The sequence below is a fragment of the Macaca mulatta genome, chromosome 14, assembly GCF_049350105.2.
Source record: "Macaca mulatta isolate MMU2019108-1 chromosome 14, T2T-MMU8v2.0, whole genome shotgun sequence".
Taxonomy (NCBI): Eukaryota; Metazoa; Chordata; class Mammalia; order Primates; family Cercopithecidae; genus Macaca; species Macaca mulatta.
Genome location: NC_133419.1, coordinates 51,202,299 through 51,217,608, shown reverse-complemented (window position 1 = coordinate 51,217,608; position 15,310 = coordinate 51,202,299). Strand labels below are relative to the sequence as shown.

Below are 15,310 nucleotides of genomic sequence, written 5' to 3'. Positions count from 1 at the left end.
CAGGGTCGCTGTTGAAGTAGACTGTGTTCAACATTTACGTCGTGAGTTTCTGTGATGCTAAAGTTTTCCACAATGTGTGTATTATTCTGGAATTAAAAATCAAAGAAAAAAAGTAGAGCAGAACTAGATGATGAGGACCACGTAAGCAAAACTCAGGAAGTAAGAAATTGTCATGGAAATTACCAGGAGCCTTTGAAGGGTTTTGGCAGGAGACAGATATGGTCAGATTTGCAGCAAGTAGAGGATGAACTGGGGGAAGCAAGAAGATACTGGAGACAGTGTGGCCAGAGGGGAGACTGTGGAAGGAGGTGAACACTGGAGGCCTCAACCTGACCGGTGTCGGGGGTGAAGGGAGCTGGTGGTGTTTGGCGTGCCTGAGCTGTGCCTTCAACCCAGGCCGGGCTGCTGGAGGAGGAGCAGGACTCTGAGGTCAGAGGAAGGGCTCAGCCATGAGGCATATGAGATGACTGGAAGAAAACCAGGTCTGGGGAGATACAGAGCTGGCACTCAGGAGACAGATAAGTTGTGTTCTATATGTGACTTCAGGATAAACAACTTCTCGGTCATTCAACAGGTATTTCTTAGGAGGGAAGAAGGGATACACTGTAAACAAATAAATATATTTTGCATGAGAAACGTAACTGCTCTGTTGGGAAATGCTTTGCCTGCAGACGTATGAATGTTGGGGTGTCTGTGCATCCGAAGATATTTTTCATCTAATGCAAAGAGGGCACCCCAGGGAGCCTGAGCCTAGGTGGAGGCTGCAAGCTTCCTGGGTGGCTCACCGCTGCTGGCCTGTCTTTGTGGGCCCTTCTCCTCGCCCAGGACTGTCTGTAGGAGCCCAGACCACACTGGGTCTGGCTAAGCCGCCTTCCTCTGCACCACCACCACCCAACAGCCCCTTTCCTGCATGGTAAATGGGAAGCGCTGGACCAGAAAGCATTTTATAACCTCTGGGCCTGAGCCTCAGAGACGGCACTGTCCTCCTTCCTTCCAGTCTCCATGGGGCTGTGGGATTTTCTGAGCAAGGTACCCAACCAGGGAGAAGGTCACAATGCATCCTAACTATATTCTAGGCACCTGCTGCCAGGCACGACTCTAAGGACTATAGCCTTGTCGCCATGAGCCAGCCAAGCAAGTCTCTTCCCCTGGAACTCAGGGATCTGTTCAGTTGGCAACAAAGCCCTTCCTTCCCCAGCTGGTGACATTCTGGAGTTTTCCACACACAATGGACTATTGTGTCTGAGCACTGCTGGGCCCGGGCCAGGGTAAGGGGTAATACAGGGCCAGCTGACTCTACTCTGGGGAAAGCTCCCCACCAAAGCTGAACTTCGGCCTGTGGAGGCCTCCAGCCTTGCAAAGATCATGGCACCCCTCACCCGCAGTGGGTAATTGAAAACAAAATCCCAACCAAACCTCAAAGTTAAGCAAGATCAACAAAGTTCTGATTTTTGCCCTATGATGACCATTCAATGCTTTCCTTCAAAATGTTAATTATCAAATTATTCCTCAAAAAATTACTTCGAGTTTCCCAGTTATCCCTAAAATAACTTTATCATGCTTTATTCATCATCCAAAGCAAAACAGAGCCAGAGAACCTGAGGAGCACCACGGGTGTGGGGCCTCAGCTTTGTGCTGGCCTCCTCGTCCAAGGGAGTCTGATCCAGCCATGGGTCTCACCAGCAGGACAGGCCTTGGGGGGACAGTCCTCGGGGCCAGGTGTTAGCCACATTGCAGCTTCTGCTGACCCAGCTGGCCTGGAGCAGGCCCCACTCAGTGTCTGGACACAGAGTATGGCTCTGCCCTCTGGAATGGACATGACATGGGAGTCTGGCCAACCACAGCAGAATCCAGGCCAGATCTCTGCTCTAGTGGGGAAGGGATGGGCTGAGCTGGAAACCAAAGGTGTGACTCAGTGGCCCTTCAGTGTCCAGGACATACCTAGACACTCAGTCCCCTCTCCTGGTATCACTGAGACCCCAGGATTCCCCCATCCCAGAGAAAGGTGGCTCTAAACCCAGGCAGGAAGAGTTCCAACAGCAGGTGAGGGAGTGGGGTGAACGGTGTCACCAGCTCAAAGCCCTGTTGTTCCCATGAGCCCTGCTCTGTTCACTAAATATTTGTGGTCCTTTTTTGCAGAGTGATGAGGTCCTCACCGTCATCAAAGCCAAAGCCCAGTGGCCAGCCTGGCAGCCTCTCAACGTGTAAGTAACACAAGTCCCTCGCCTGGCCTGTCTTATCCTAGCCCCTTCTCAAGGCCACCTACCTAATGGCCACCACATACCAGCTATGCTGTTAAAATTAGCAATACTTCTCCGTTAACAAGCAGGCAAGATGCTTTCTAGGTGCAGAGCATCACACCTGCCCTATCTTCTCAAGGATGCAGGCTCAGGCTCTGTTTTCCCCCAATGGCCTTGATGCCACAGTGGACCCAACTCAGATGTGAGGATTAACTGTTCCGTGTTCACCAATGTTCTCAGCCACAACAGACCGAACATGCCCTCACCCTCAGAGCATACAGGTTATACTCACGCTTAGCCAGTCTGACGTGTGGAAAGTCAGATTTACCCTGGCTTCCATTCTCAGTCCCATTTCTTTTCTGTCTCCTCTGTCCCATAGAGATTTTATCTGCCCTTGAGTCAGGTGACTAGGCGTATGCTGACAGTCTCCAAAACGACCTCCTGCCAAATGGATGGATAGATAGATACAGTGGTATATCCGTCAGGTTTTTGGACACCTCTCCATGAATGGTCCACCTGGACCTTAAACTCATCATGTCCCAAATGGGTCCCATCACCTTCAACAAACCTGCTGTTCTCCATGTGGAGAAATATTGAAAGTACAGTGAGTCTCAAAGCCCTGTGGATTCTGCCTTCTGAGCAGCTCACAAATCAGTCCTTACTTGGCTGTTCTCCTCCCATTCCTTCCAGCCATCACCCTTTCTCACCTGCACCACGTCACCTCTTTCCTTTGCTGTAGTCTCCCTCAGTCCAATTCCTCATCCACAGTTACTAGAGCGATCTTTTAAGAATCCAAATCTTGGCCGGGCGCAGTGGCTCACGCTGTAATCCCAGCATTTTAGGAAGCCAAGGCGGGCGGATCTCGAGGTCAGGAGATTGAGACCATCCTGGCCAACATGGTGAAACCCCATCTCTACTAAAAATATAAAAATTAGCTGGGTATGGTGGCGCATGTCTGTAATCCCAGCTACTCGGGAGGCTGAGGCAGGAGAATCACTTGAACCAGGGAATCGGAGGTTGCAGCGAACCAAGATTGCACCACTGCACTCCAGCCTGGTGACAGCGTGAGAATTTGTCTCAAAAAAAAAAAAAAAAAAAAAATCCAAATCCTCCGGCCAGCCTGGGTAACATGGCAAAACCCTGCTTCTACTAAAAATATAAAAAACTAGCTGGGCATGGTGGCACATGCCCTATAGTCCCACCTACTCAGGAGGCTGAAGTAGGAGCATCACCTGGGCCCAGGGAGTCAAGCAGCAGGGAGCCGTGATCGCGCCACTGTACTCCAGCCTAGGTGATGGGAGTAAGACTCTGTCTCAACAACAACAAAAAATTATCCAAATCTGTTGTGTCCTCTCCTTCTTCATCCCTCTGTGACCTCGCTTAGTGTCAAGATCAAGTCCACACTCCTTAGTTTAGTGTGCACAGGTGGGCGAAACACACGTCAGGGTTCATCTCCTGGCCTCCCCATACTGCACCTCATGCAGGCCACCCTGAATCCTGGGCAGATCCTTGAACAAGCCTTGATTCTGCTTATCCTTTAAAGATGCAAGGCCTGGAGGAGAAGAAGCTCCTGACTGACCCCAAGAAGATGGTTTATGAAGAAGCTTTGGCCAGCCCCTCTAGGGAGTAGTCTACATCCATTAACACCGATATTGAAGACAGCAACAACATGAGCAATGTGGGAGACACTGCTCAGTGGGAGAAAAGGCAAAATCCACAGGAGAGGAAGGGAGGAAAGTGCTGGACATTCAAAAGGAAGATGCCCCAGGATAGGGCAGCGGGGGTGAGGGAGGAGGAGTGCTCATAGCTGACTGGCTGGGAACACAGAAACTATGGTGAGGCACCTGAAACCTGCACATTTAACCATTCGGCAAACTAACGGCCCATCCCCTACTGTGCGCCAGCCCTGCACACGCAGTCCTAGTTCTCTGGAACACTCAGCCTGAGGGGAGACAGACAACAGACAAAGTTGTGCCACTCCAGGTCTTCCCTTTGCACAAGTCCAGGCAGCACCATATAACCTGAATATATAAAATATAACGTCATCATGGCAGCCTTGTAAACTCCAAGGGGATAAATGTTAGAGTGAGGAGTGGCTCTGGAGCCCCAGAGCAGGGGCAGATCCCCCTCCTGCTGTGTGCAGGAGGGACATGGGGCTACGCCTGAAAGGTGTTCCTTGTGCTGGTCAGGACTGGCCCAGGTTTGGGTGGAGCTGAGGCTCTGAGTGGAGGCCTGAGGAGGGAAAAAGAGACCAACACTCAGACAGCTGGCCCAGGGCAGCCCAGCTGGCTGCATGGAGGCCTTTTCTAGCCTGCTGTGAGCTCTAAGCCTTGCTCTGGATCCTCCCTAAGGAAGCTCACACCAGGGCAGGAAAAAACCCACCCAGCCCAGGAAATGCCTTGCCCTCCAAGAGAAGCAACACGAGGGAGGGCCTGCCCAAGGCGCTCTCCTGGCAGATGCACCTTTGCCCATCTCATACCTGTCCTACCAAAAAACAACGATGTGAATTCACAAAAGCCCTCAGTGCCCTTTGCATAATTAACGTCAGTTACCAGTCGGGTCACCCTGAATATCCTTACTATGCTGTCTCCTCAGATTCTCCCAGTTCCTCGGCTCCCAGAACCTGTGTGTAAAGAACCCCTCACTTCTGGTCCTCTAAGTGGGGAGGGGATCAAAGGAAGGTAGGGGTGGGGAGAGTTTGTGGGTACCAATTTTTGTACCGTTAAGGAATCTTTCTGCCGGTTTTCTCTTGAGGAGCCTGGGCTTAGGAAGATGTAAACTACAAATCAAAGCACATTCAGGAAAGAGATAGGAAGGGAGGGAGAGAGGAAAGAGAGAGCAGTCCTTTTACTTTCAGCATCTCCTTGGGTCCAAGTAGGCACTGACCTTTATTATCCCTTTTAATCCTAATAACCATGAGGTAGGTATTGCAATGTCCATTTTACCAATGACCAAACTACTGAGACTCAGAGGTCATATGACAGCAAGGGTGGATATAGAATGCCAACAGTACCCAGCTGATTCTAATGCCTGTGCTTTTCACTATAACAAGATCCTTCCAATTAAGTAACAATTCATTCATATTCCTATGTTTAAATTAATGAAGACATATATACCTGCTAATGAGCCTTCTGATTGGCATGAAATTAACAATGTGACCACACCGAATGGTCTCACACCTACCCCAAAACAAACAAAATCTGACTTTCACTTACCCTGTATCCTATCAAGGAAGATTGAAACATCCTTGATAGGAGAGTCCCCCAAAAAAAGTCCTGTGAAAGGTGCTTAGGGACACTGTGGTAAGCACAGCACAGTTCCTTATGGAGATTACAATTCAGTGGGGAGAGATATTTACTAAATGATCACACAAATAAATGTGACACGTCTATGAAGGAAAGACATAAAGTGCCATGAGAGTGCCTGGGGGTTAGAGATAGCTCCCCCCTAAAAAGGCAATGAAGCTAAGATCTAAGGAAGCAGTAGGCATTAACTAAGCAAAGAAGAAAAGGGGAGAACATTCTAGAAAATCTGGAGAGACCATCATGTGCAAAGGCCCTGTATGAGGAGGGAGTAGAGTATGTCTAAGGCACTGAAAGGCTTTGGTCTAACTAGATCCAGAAATCAAAGATGAGTTTGGTGTGAGGCCATGCCATGTAACATTTGAAATTTTTTATTTGAATTTTTGCATTAAAAGTAATGAGTAAGACCAGGGGCAGTGGCTCACACCTGTAATCTTAACACTTTGGGAGGTGGAGGCAGGAGGCTAACTCGAGCCCAGGAGTTTGAGAACAGCCTGGGCAACAAAGCAAGACCCCCATCCATAAAAAGTTTAAAAAATTTGCCAGGCATAGTGGCATGTGCCTGTGGTCTCAGCTACCTGGGAGGCTGAGGCAGGAGATCACTTTAGCCGAGGAGGTTGAGGCTGCAATGAGCCATGCACTCCAGTCTGGGTGACAGAGCGAGACCCTCTCTCAAATAATAATAATGGTAAATCATTGAAGGGTTTTAAGCACAAGGACGACATGATCATATTTGCACTAAAAACTAAAAAGCAATAGCAACACTGGCGCCTGTGTGAAAGGGTAGATGTGGCGAGCCCAGTGAGGGGGGCTACTACAGAAAACCAGAGAGAATTAACTGTGACTTCACTAGGATGGTGGTGGTGGCGGAAAAGGAGAGAGGTACAGAGATGTGCGAGACGCGTAGGAGGTAAAATCGACGGGCTGTGGCAATAGGTGGAATAAGGAGGCGGAGAAAGAGCAGTCAAGATGTTTCCCATGTGTCTGGCTGGCATAACAAAGGAGTTGGTGAAGCCACTTATAAGGCTGAAAACGTTAGATGAAGTTCGGTGGGAAAGATCATGGGATCAGTTCTAAATGTATGTTGTTAAGATGTATTCAAGATTTCCAATTAGAGGTGTTAAGTATACGGTTGCCTAGATAGCTCTGGAACTCACGGCAAGAATTCTGCACTGAGATCTAAAATTGGGAGTCCTCAAGGAATGGGAGACAATCAATGCCAAGGGCATAAGAATAGGAATCAAGGGCTTAGGACTGAGTTCCAAAGATCTCTACTATTGAACGTTGAGGAATCTTGCCTGCAAAGGACGCATCAAAGGAGCAGCAAAGAAATCGATAAGGAAGCTTGGTATGGAGAAATCCAGGGGAAAGAAGAAAGTGTTTGAGGCGGGTGGTCGACTGTGCCCAGTGCAGCCGAGAAAACAAGAAAGATCAGGGCTGCAGGAAGCCCTTTGGGTTTATCGACAGGAAGGTCATCAGTGACTTTTGGAGAATCCTTTCTGCTGAGTGATGAGGGGGAAAAACAGCCCAGAGCGGGTGAACTGTGAACAGAGCATGAGGTTACGGAGTCAGCAAGTACAGACGACCCTTCTGTGAAGTTTGCTATGAAAGAAGAGAACCTGGCTCCAAGGGGATGAAAGAGTCAAAGAGCATTTTATTTTTCTTTTTTAAGATGGGAGAGACTTTCTGAAAAACTGAAATGAATATTTTGGGACAGCTTCCCACATTTCACCTACCCCTCAGACTTCCTGAGGCCCCAGTAGAACAAAATTAATTGATGGCAAACACTTAGACCTCCCAAACACCTAAAACCTCTGCACTCAATGCTACCGGCTTGTTAAGGGAAAGGAATTTTCCTTTGATTTTCCCATACCCCAGTCCCCCCTTTCCTCTTCCAAATCTCATTAGGAAGTCAAATTAGGAAGCCTACATGCAGCCAAGTTTTGTTTTGCAGAAACAGCCCTGCCCCTCTTTGCTGAGCCTGCCTGATTGAGGTTAATGGGATTCCAGCCTCCCTCGGCCCAGTGGAAAGCCAGGGTGACCTACTTTGCAAGGTCCTGCCCGTTGAAACTGACTTGTTTTTCAATGATCTGCATCTTTATCCCCAGGACCACTTCATCCCCAGGACCACTTCTCAAAGGACGGCCATGAATGAGCAAATTAGCTGCTGACTTATTTAGCTCAATAAATCAAGCTGTGGCTCCGACAGCCCAGGGTGCAGGTAGAGACGGGAAAGGCAAACTCTGAACAAAACCCACATCCTTCCCTAGTTCCTCTGGCGCCTAAGTAGAAAATGCCCAGATTTCCTACAAATCAATTCTGAATGTCCATCATTCGGTTCCTGCAATTGCATCTTGAATACTAAGAATCACTGGAACTTTTACAAATAACTTTTCTTTCCTTTCTTATAATGAATCCTGCAAACCACTGTCATCACCTTAAATTATTTCCAGGCACTCTGCCAGATTAACATTGATTAGACAAAGGTCGTGTCTGTGAGGCCAGTGGAGTAGAGACATGGTCGCCTTCTCCAGAAATCCAAAGCCACCTTCCCCCGGGAGGCCAGAGACAGCTTTCTCTTAAATCAGGGCTGGAAGATCAGGGCTCTCCCTGCCTCCTGCAACAGCTGCACAGGTCCATCGATGTCCTCGGGATGCTAAGGGAAGATGGGCCTTGGACAGAGGAGCAGGTGGTAGATCTAAGCGTCCAGATGGACCTGGAGTCCTAGATGCCTCCTGGTTATAAACACAGCGTTTTCCAACGCTACAGGAACCTCCCTCAAACCTTTCTCCACACACACCCCTGCAGGACTTCAGCCTAGAGAATGACTTGGGCGCCCTCTCGTGGCCAGATTGAGTTTTTGCAACTCTGAAAATTCAGATTTTTGAAAACACAGGTTGAGAGACAGAACACAGCATGAGTGGTTTAGGAAACCCTCCTGAGTCTCATTGGTGTGGATCTGTAATTTAGGAGGGGATTGTAAGTCTCTGGAAGCAGTTTCAAAATCCTTTCTTACCTCTTTTCTTTTATGGTGTTTTGGAACATTTTGTTCGGAAAAGTTGAATGAGAAGGAAATCAACCTCTACCAAGCCCTGTTATGTGTCCCTCACAATGATAAGCAATTTTCTCACAATAAAACCTTGGGGCAGGATGATGATGCTCCCATTTGGCAGTGTAGTAACTGCAAAGAAAGGTGAGGTGGAGGCCCCCATCACATAGCTATGAAATAAACAGCTGATTCGAATCCAGCTCTGACTGTCACCAGTGCCCTGGGTTCTTCCCTCCACACCATACTGCCTCTCCAAATGTAGAAAGAGGAAACATTTCTCTGGGTCTTCATATCTAATGTGAATTGTCTGTTCATAACTTTATCTAGTGGGATCTTTTTCTACATATTTGGATTAGCTCTGTACATAGTATAGATATTAACACTTTGTCAGTCACACTCAGTGGAGACATTTTTTGCCAGCATGTCATTTTTCTCTCCAATTCAGTACTGCCGTTTTCATTTTACAGATGTTTTTCATTGATGGATAATTCCTTTCTTTATTATTGCTTGTATTGTTTCAAAGTTGAAAAAATTAATATTTCTCTAATAGATCTGAAAGCTTTATTTTTTTCCATGATCTGGTTATTTTCTATCTGACTCTGAGTCTGGTTTTTTTTGTTTTTTTCTTGTGTGGTATACTAAATGTGAATCCGGTATTTTTTTTGCTACAGTTAACTTATCCCAACCCCACTTGTTGCACAATCTTTTCTTGACCCCTAATTTGAAAAGCCTGTTCTGTATAGTCCTTATATGTAGTTTCTGGGATCCCCTCTCTGTGTTGCTGATTTATATTTCTATCTTATCTGAATATCACGCTATTTTGTCTATCATGCTTTATCATATACTCTGGGATATGGTATAGCTAGATCAACTCTCTTTGCTAGAGCACGGATACAAGTCTGAGTCCCAGATAGGAAGATGAAACCAGATTAACAAAATGTCATGTATTGGAAGACATGGCATATACAAAAGCATAAATACGAATTTTTATGACAGTTTGAACAAATTAAAGCACTTCAGTCCTATCTAGCATTTTCTAAGGAAAACTCATACAGATTCTTATTCATTTCATTTTTATTTTAGAATAAATACTTTGAAGTGATGTTTAATTAAATTTGAAGGTCAAAGGAAATACAAGAGCTCCATGTTCATTTCTTAGATTAATTCATTTACTTCAACAAACATTTGAAGAGAATCCACGGCATGCCAAGTTCTAAGCCGGACATTAGGATATAGCTATGAACAGGACAGAAATGGTTTTCACTCTTTTGGAACCTGATGGGGAGATGTTAACAAGAAATTCCAAAGCAAGAGTAAGTTCAGCATGCTATGGGGAGGTAGAATAGGAGTTCTAAGCAATTTGGGGAGAGGTCAGGAAATACCTCCTCCAGGAAGTGTTACATAAACGGGGTCGGGGGGGATTCTCCAGCTGCAGGGCATATCTGAAGATGCTAGAAAATTGTTCTCAGGCCCTTATAGATTCAAATTTACTCTGTCACTGTGTGATCAGCCATGTGACCTCACGGTCAGGAATTGGCTGCTCCATGTTTCCCACATCTTGAAACATTTACCAGGGTCTAGAGGGTACCTCGCTTTGGCTACAGACTTGGATACAACAGATTGGGCCAAAATGCCTTTGCTGAGAATGATTTCCACAAGGCCTTGGTCCCAGATGGTTACACCCATTGGCTGAGCAGGTTTCAGGGCAGTATGTTAGGGTGGCAGTTGGTTTAGTTTCTACAGCTCTGGATTAGAACTGCTTTTGTCCCCTTAGATTGCCATTGTGAATAGAGTCACTCAGGGGTACAGGACATGAATGATTAATCTGGCCTCAAATCACATACTTAGGAAGACAGGAAGGCAATAGATGGAGCGGTCAGTCTCTGTAACAATGGAAGAGGAAACCTGCCTCCCAGGGGACAGCTGGATGCCCCCAGAGGGCAGCCGCACCCAGGTGCCAGTGCTGTCTGCTCCACAGTTACTAGAAGGCAGACAAGAACCCTGTCCTGTGAGTCCCTACATGAGGTAATGCCACACCTCCATAGACTGCAATCCTTGTGTGAACCAGGTCTTTAAAGAAGCTGTTGAAATCACTGACCTACATGCCAGAAAATGCACACGTGGGAAAAGGAAATTAAACCCCCTGATTGTGCCTAAGTAGCTGATGATGTCATTGCAATACTTTAGCAGTTTATAAAGGCTTCCTAATAAAGCATCTCATTTGATCCTGACAGCAACACTGCAGGTATATATTGCTAGATGAAGATATTGAGATTTGAAGAGGGTGAGCCACTTGCCCAAGATCTAAAGCTAGGAGGTGGAGGAGCTCAAGTCATCATATGCATATTTGTTCAGTCGGCCCACTGGACACCTAGGTCCTGGGATGCAAGCTGTAAAACACAGAGTTCCTTCAAGGAACTCCTGGTCTAAGTTGGGGAGAGGAAACAGTGAGGAAGTGATTGCATTCCTGGGGTCTGGCTATAGAGACCTGCACAGAATGTGGGAAATTCAGCGCTATGTACTTGCCTCAGCTGAAGGCAAGACCTGTGCAGAGTGTGGGAATCTGGCGCTGTATACTTGCCTCAGCCGAAGGCAGGCAGGAAGGCCGCTCGAAGAGGTGACATGATCTGAGGCTTGAAAGATGAGTGGACCCAGCATTCTCAAGCTTGAGGTATATTAAAATCTGGAGGGATTATTAAATTGCTGGGTCCTACCCCAAGTCTCTAATTCAGCAAATCTAGGGTGGGGCTCAAGAATCTGTATTTCCTTCAAGTTCCTAGAGCTTGCTGATGCTGCTGGTCCAAGGACCACACTTTTCCATTCACTGAAGAGCTTGCCCAATAGATGCAAGTACAAGTGGAACCTGCAGCTAACTTGCAGCTAGGCTTGCCTGTCAGGGCCCAGGGAGCTTCTTAGGTAGCATGTAGGGTGGGATAAGGGAGGGGGTGCATGGGAGGCAGCAAGAGGACCTTGTCAGTCGACAGATGCCAAAGCCAGGGCTCAGGCCAGGTTCTTCTCCACTCCTGTGCCAGAACCTAGACTGGCATCAGGCTAAAATGGAAAGTCCACTCAGGAAGTCTTTTCTTCCCACCTGTCCCCTTTCTGATCTCCATACGGCCCTATGGTGCTTCTCTCAATAACACTAATGGTGATAAGAGTTCTAGGGCCAGGCACTGGGCTAAGTACTGTCTGCAACCTAGCTCATTTGAAATTCACAGGAACCCTTTGGAGTAGACATATGCGATCATCATTTTAAAGATTTGGACACTGAGACACAGAAAGGTTTGGTAATCTGCCCAAGGACACAGAGCTGTAAGAGGTGATACCAGAGCCCGGGGGGCCCAGTTCCTCAGGCCCCAGTCGGGTCTGCAGTCATTGCTTTCTGGAACCAGGTGAGGGCAGCCAGAAGCAGCTGGTCCCAACAGAGGCACAGGGACTTCTAGACAGCTGAGGCAGAGCAGCTGCCAGCTGGACTGAACAGAACAGTTGGTCTCTGGCCAAGGATTCCCCATGATTAGCAGCCTGGGGGTACAGAGTCAGGCCAAGCTGCCTTCAAGCCTCAGCCACCTCCTAGCTGTGTCTCTTAGTTCATTAACCACTTATTCACTTTCATGGCCTCTCTACGAGACAGGATAATAATTCTAACCCCACAGGATTGTCATGAGGGGAAAATGAAATAATATGGGACTGCCACCCACTGTGTGCCCTGTGAATGTGACTCTTTCCTGCCCAGCCACTCTGAGTGGTTGCTGCCATGTATCTCACATGGTCCCAGCCATTCCTGAGAATCTGAGTGACACAAAGAGATAGAGGTTGAAGAGCAGCCTCCGATAGCTTAGACTCAGGATGTTACTCCCAGCAACCGGGGGTGTCGGCCAAAGGTCTCTGACTCTACAGCTGGTCCCTGCTTCCCAGCTGTGAGCCGATGGGTACAGTCTGGAGCTGGACAGTGCCTGCCTTCTGAGGGCAATGGAAACAGGAAGTTGGGGGAGATGACCCCTCTGATGCGAGGTTGAGTTGCAAGGATCACTTGAGCCCAGAAGTTTGAGGCGGCAGTGAGCCATGATCACATCACTGCACTCCAGCCTGGGTGACAGAGCAAGACTCTGTCTCTGAAAGAAAAGAAATACTCGATAGGGTGGTAGTATATGGTCCTCTCCACGTTTCTTCAATGGATGGGCTCAGGACAGAGAAGGTTATAAACCCGTCGTGGCCAAAGGCAGAGTTCAGTGGGAGACCACGAATCTGAATACTCTCTGTCCCTCTCATTCTTCATCCATAATCCAGGCAGATTTCCCTCAGAGTGAGGACCAACCCCCAGAACTCTAATATAATGGTCTCTGTATTTCATTTCCAGGAGAGCAGCACCTTCAGCTGAATTTTCTGTGGACAGAACTCGCCATTTAATGTCCTTCCTGACCATGATGGGCCCCAGTCCCGACTGGAACGTAGGCTTATCTGCAGAAGATCTGTGCACCAAGGAATGTGGCTGGGTCCAGAAGGTGGTGCAAGACCTGATTCCTTGGGATGCTGGCACTGACAGCGGGGTGACCTATGAGGTGTGTGTGTGCCTGGAGTGGTGAGTGGCAAACTTCCCTAGCACCTTCTCCTTGCCCAGCCCCATCCTGAGGGACACAGAGGAGAGCTGACCCAGGCTCTGTCCTAGGTGAACTTTCAGTCTGGCTGGGGAGGCCAGCATGGTCTCATCATCACATGTGGTATGATGTGGGCTCTGGGAAGTGTCTGTGCAGTGGCCAGGAGAGCATGGAGAGGGAAGTGCTAAAGAGCAGTTCCCAAGTGAGCAGGGGACAGCATTCCAAAACCACGATGGCAAGAGCGAAGGTTTCTGGACAGCTGGGCTAAGGAGTTTGCATTCTGTCCTGAATGTCGTATTTCTCTGATATGATCAATTGCATTGAAATCTGGAGCCATCAGAAAACCAATGGGAGAACAATCTAGAAGAACAGACATCTGCAAACTATGGTTTGGAAGACAAATCTGCCCTACCATGTGATTTGTCAATAAAGGTTTCAAAGCCAGCTACACTCCTCCAAATACATATTATCTGCGGCTGTTTTCCCACTACCACGGCTGAGTTGAGTATTGGCAACAGACACAATATGGTTCACAAAGCCTAAAATATGTAGCATCTGACCCTCTACAGAAAAAAGTTTTCCAATGCCTGGTCTATTAGAAAGACTTTGGGATTCAGGCCAACCTGGCTCAGCCATTTCCTAGCTTGGATAGCCTCTCTGAAACTTGGCTTCTTCATCTGAGCACAATCCTACCATGTATATGGAAGAATTTTAAAATACAGTTCTAGAAATTTCCCAGCACAGTAATATGGCATGAACACAATTCCATAAACATAAATAGTAGTTACACTTGTCAAATTCCTATCAAGGACTTTGCTCTGATCCATGTAACAAATGGCTTTTGTGGGTTTTCCCAATTTTATTTCTTACTCTCTACCTCTGTATGTTTTCTTGCAGTCACCCAACAAGCCCACCATTCCCCAGGAGAAAATCCGGCCCCTGACCAGCCTGGACCATCCTCAGAGTCCTTTCTACGACCCAGAGGGTGGGTCCATCACTCAAGTAGCCAGAGTTGTCATCGAGAGAATCGCACGGAAGGTACGGGGTTAGAGCCCACTCTGGCATCGACCCTTCCCGGCAGGAGTGCCAGGGAGATTGCACACCTTTCTGCTCTAGAATCATGGAGTCCCTGGCAGAAAGCACCTCAGGATATGGAATTCCTGGGCCTCCCCGGGTTTCTAACATGCAAATTATTTCATAAGATGAAAATAAGCAGGCCAGGTGCGTTGGCTTATGCCTGTAATCCCAGCCTTTTGGGAGGCCGAGGTGGGCAGATCACCTGAGGTCAGGAATTCAAGACCAGCCTGGCCAACATGGTGAAACCACATCTCTACTAAAAATACAAAAATTGACTGGGCCTGGTGGCAGGCGCCTGTAATTCCAGCTACTCGGGAGGCTGAGGCAGGAGAATCGCTTGAACCCTGGAGGTGGAGGTTACAGTGAGCCGAGATTGTGCCATTGCACTCCAGCCTGGGTGATAAGAGCAAAACTCCATCTCAAAAAAAGAAAAAAAAAAAAGAAAATGAGCAAAATGAACTCAGCACTGAGGCCCAGTGCTCAAATGAACAATTTGATCTAGGCAAATTGGTTTCATTGTGAGTTCTGTAATTGATTACTAATGTCTCCCATGGGCCAGGAACTGGGGAGTGCTGGTACCCAAGTTATGTATTTATCATCCCTGGTTAGCCATTTCTGCTTTCTTGGCATTTCTTTCTCAGGCAGATTGTAAATGTTGGCCCAGAACTTTGCCATGGCATACGATTTGTATACAGAATGGGCATTAGATTTTAGTCCTCTTTCATCTTCACACTACACATTCCCTTCTTTCGCTATGTGAGCCCTCCAAGTAAAATTCCTTTTGCAGGGGGAACAATGCAATATTGTACCTGACAATGTCGATGATATTGTAGCTGACCTGGCTCCAGAGGAGAAAGATGAAGGTACGTTATTTTCTTTTGTTGCAGGTGGCAACATAAATTGACACAACCCTTTGAGAAAGCAATTTGCTAACCTGTTTTAAGAACCATAAACCATGTGCTTTGACTTGGTAATCCTATCTCTGAGGATTTCTCCTCAAGAAATAATCAAAAACAAGGCCAAGGTTAGGCATAAAGCATAAGGGAA

The 15,310-nt window shown here is 47.4% G+C and overlaps 1 protein-coding gene across 2 annotated transcripts in view; it reads left to right on the top strand.

Annotated features, from left to right (window-relative positions):
* The window catches only part of SPON1 (spondin 1), a 295,913-nt gene that overhangs the window by 269,386 nt on the left and 11,217 nt on the right, over positions 1–15,310 (top strand). For both annotated transcript variants that reach the window (XM_077960460.1, NM_001266118.1), the window contains 4 exon segments: positions 2,140–2,204; positions 12,949–13,150; positions 14,084–14,224; positions 15,051–15,126. In XM_077960460.1, coding sequence (XP_077816586.1) covers positions 2,140–2,204; positions 12,949–13,150; positions 14,084–14,224; positions 15,051–15,126 — 484 coding nt within the window.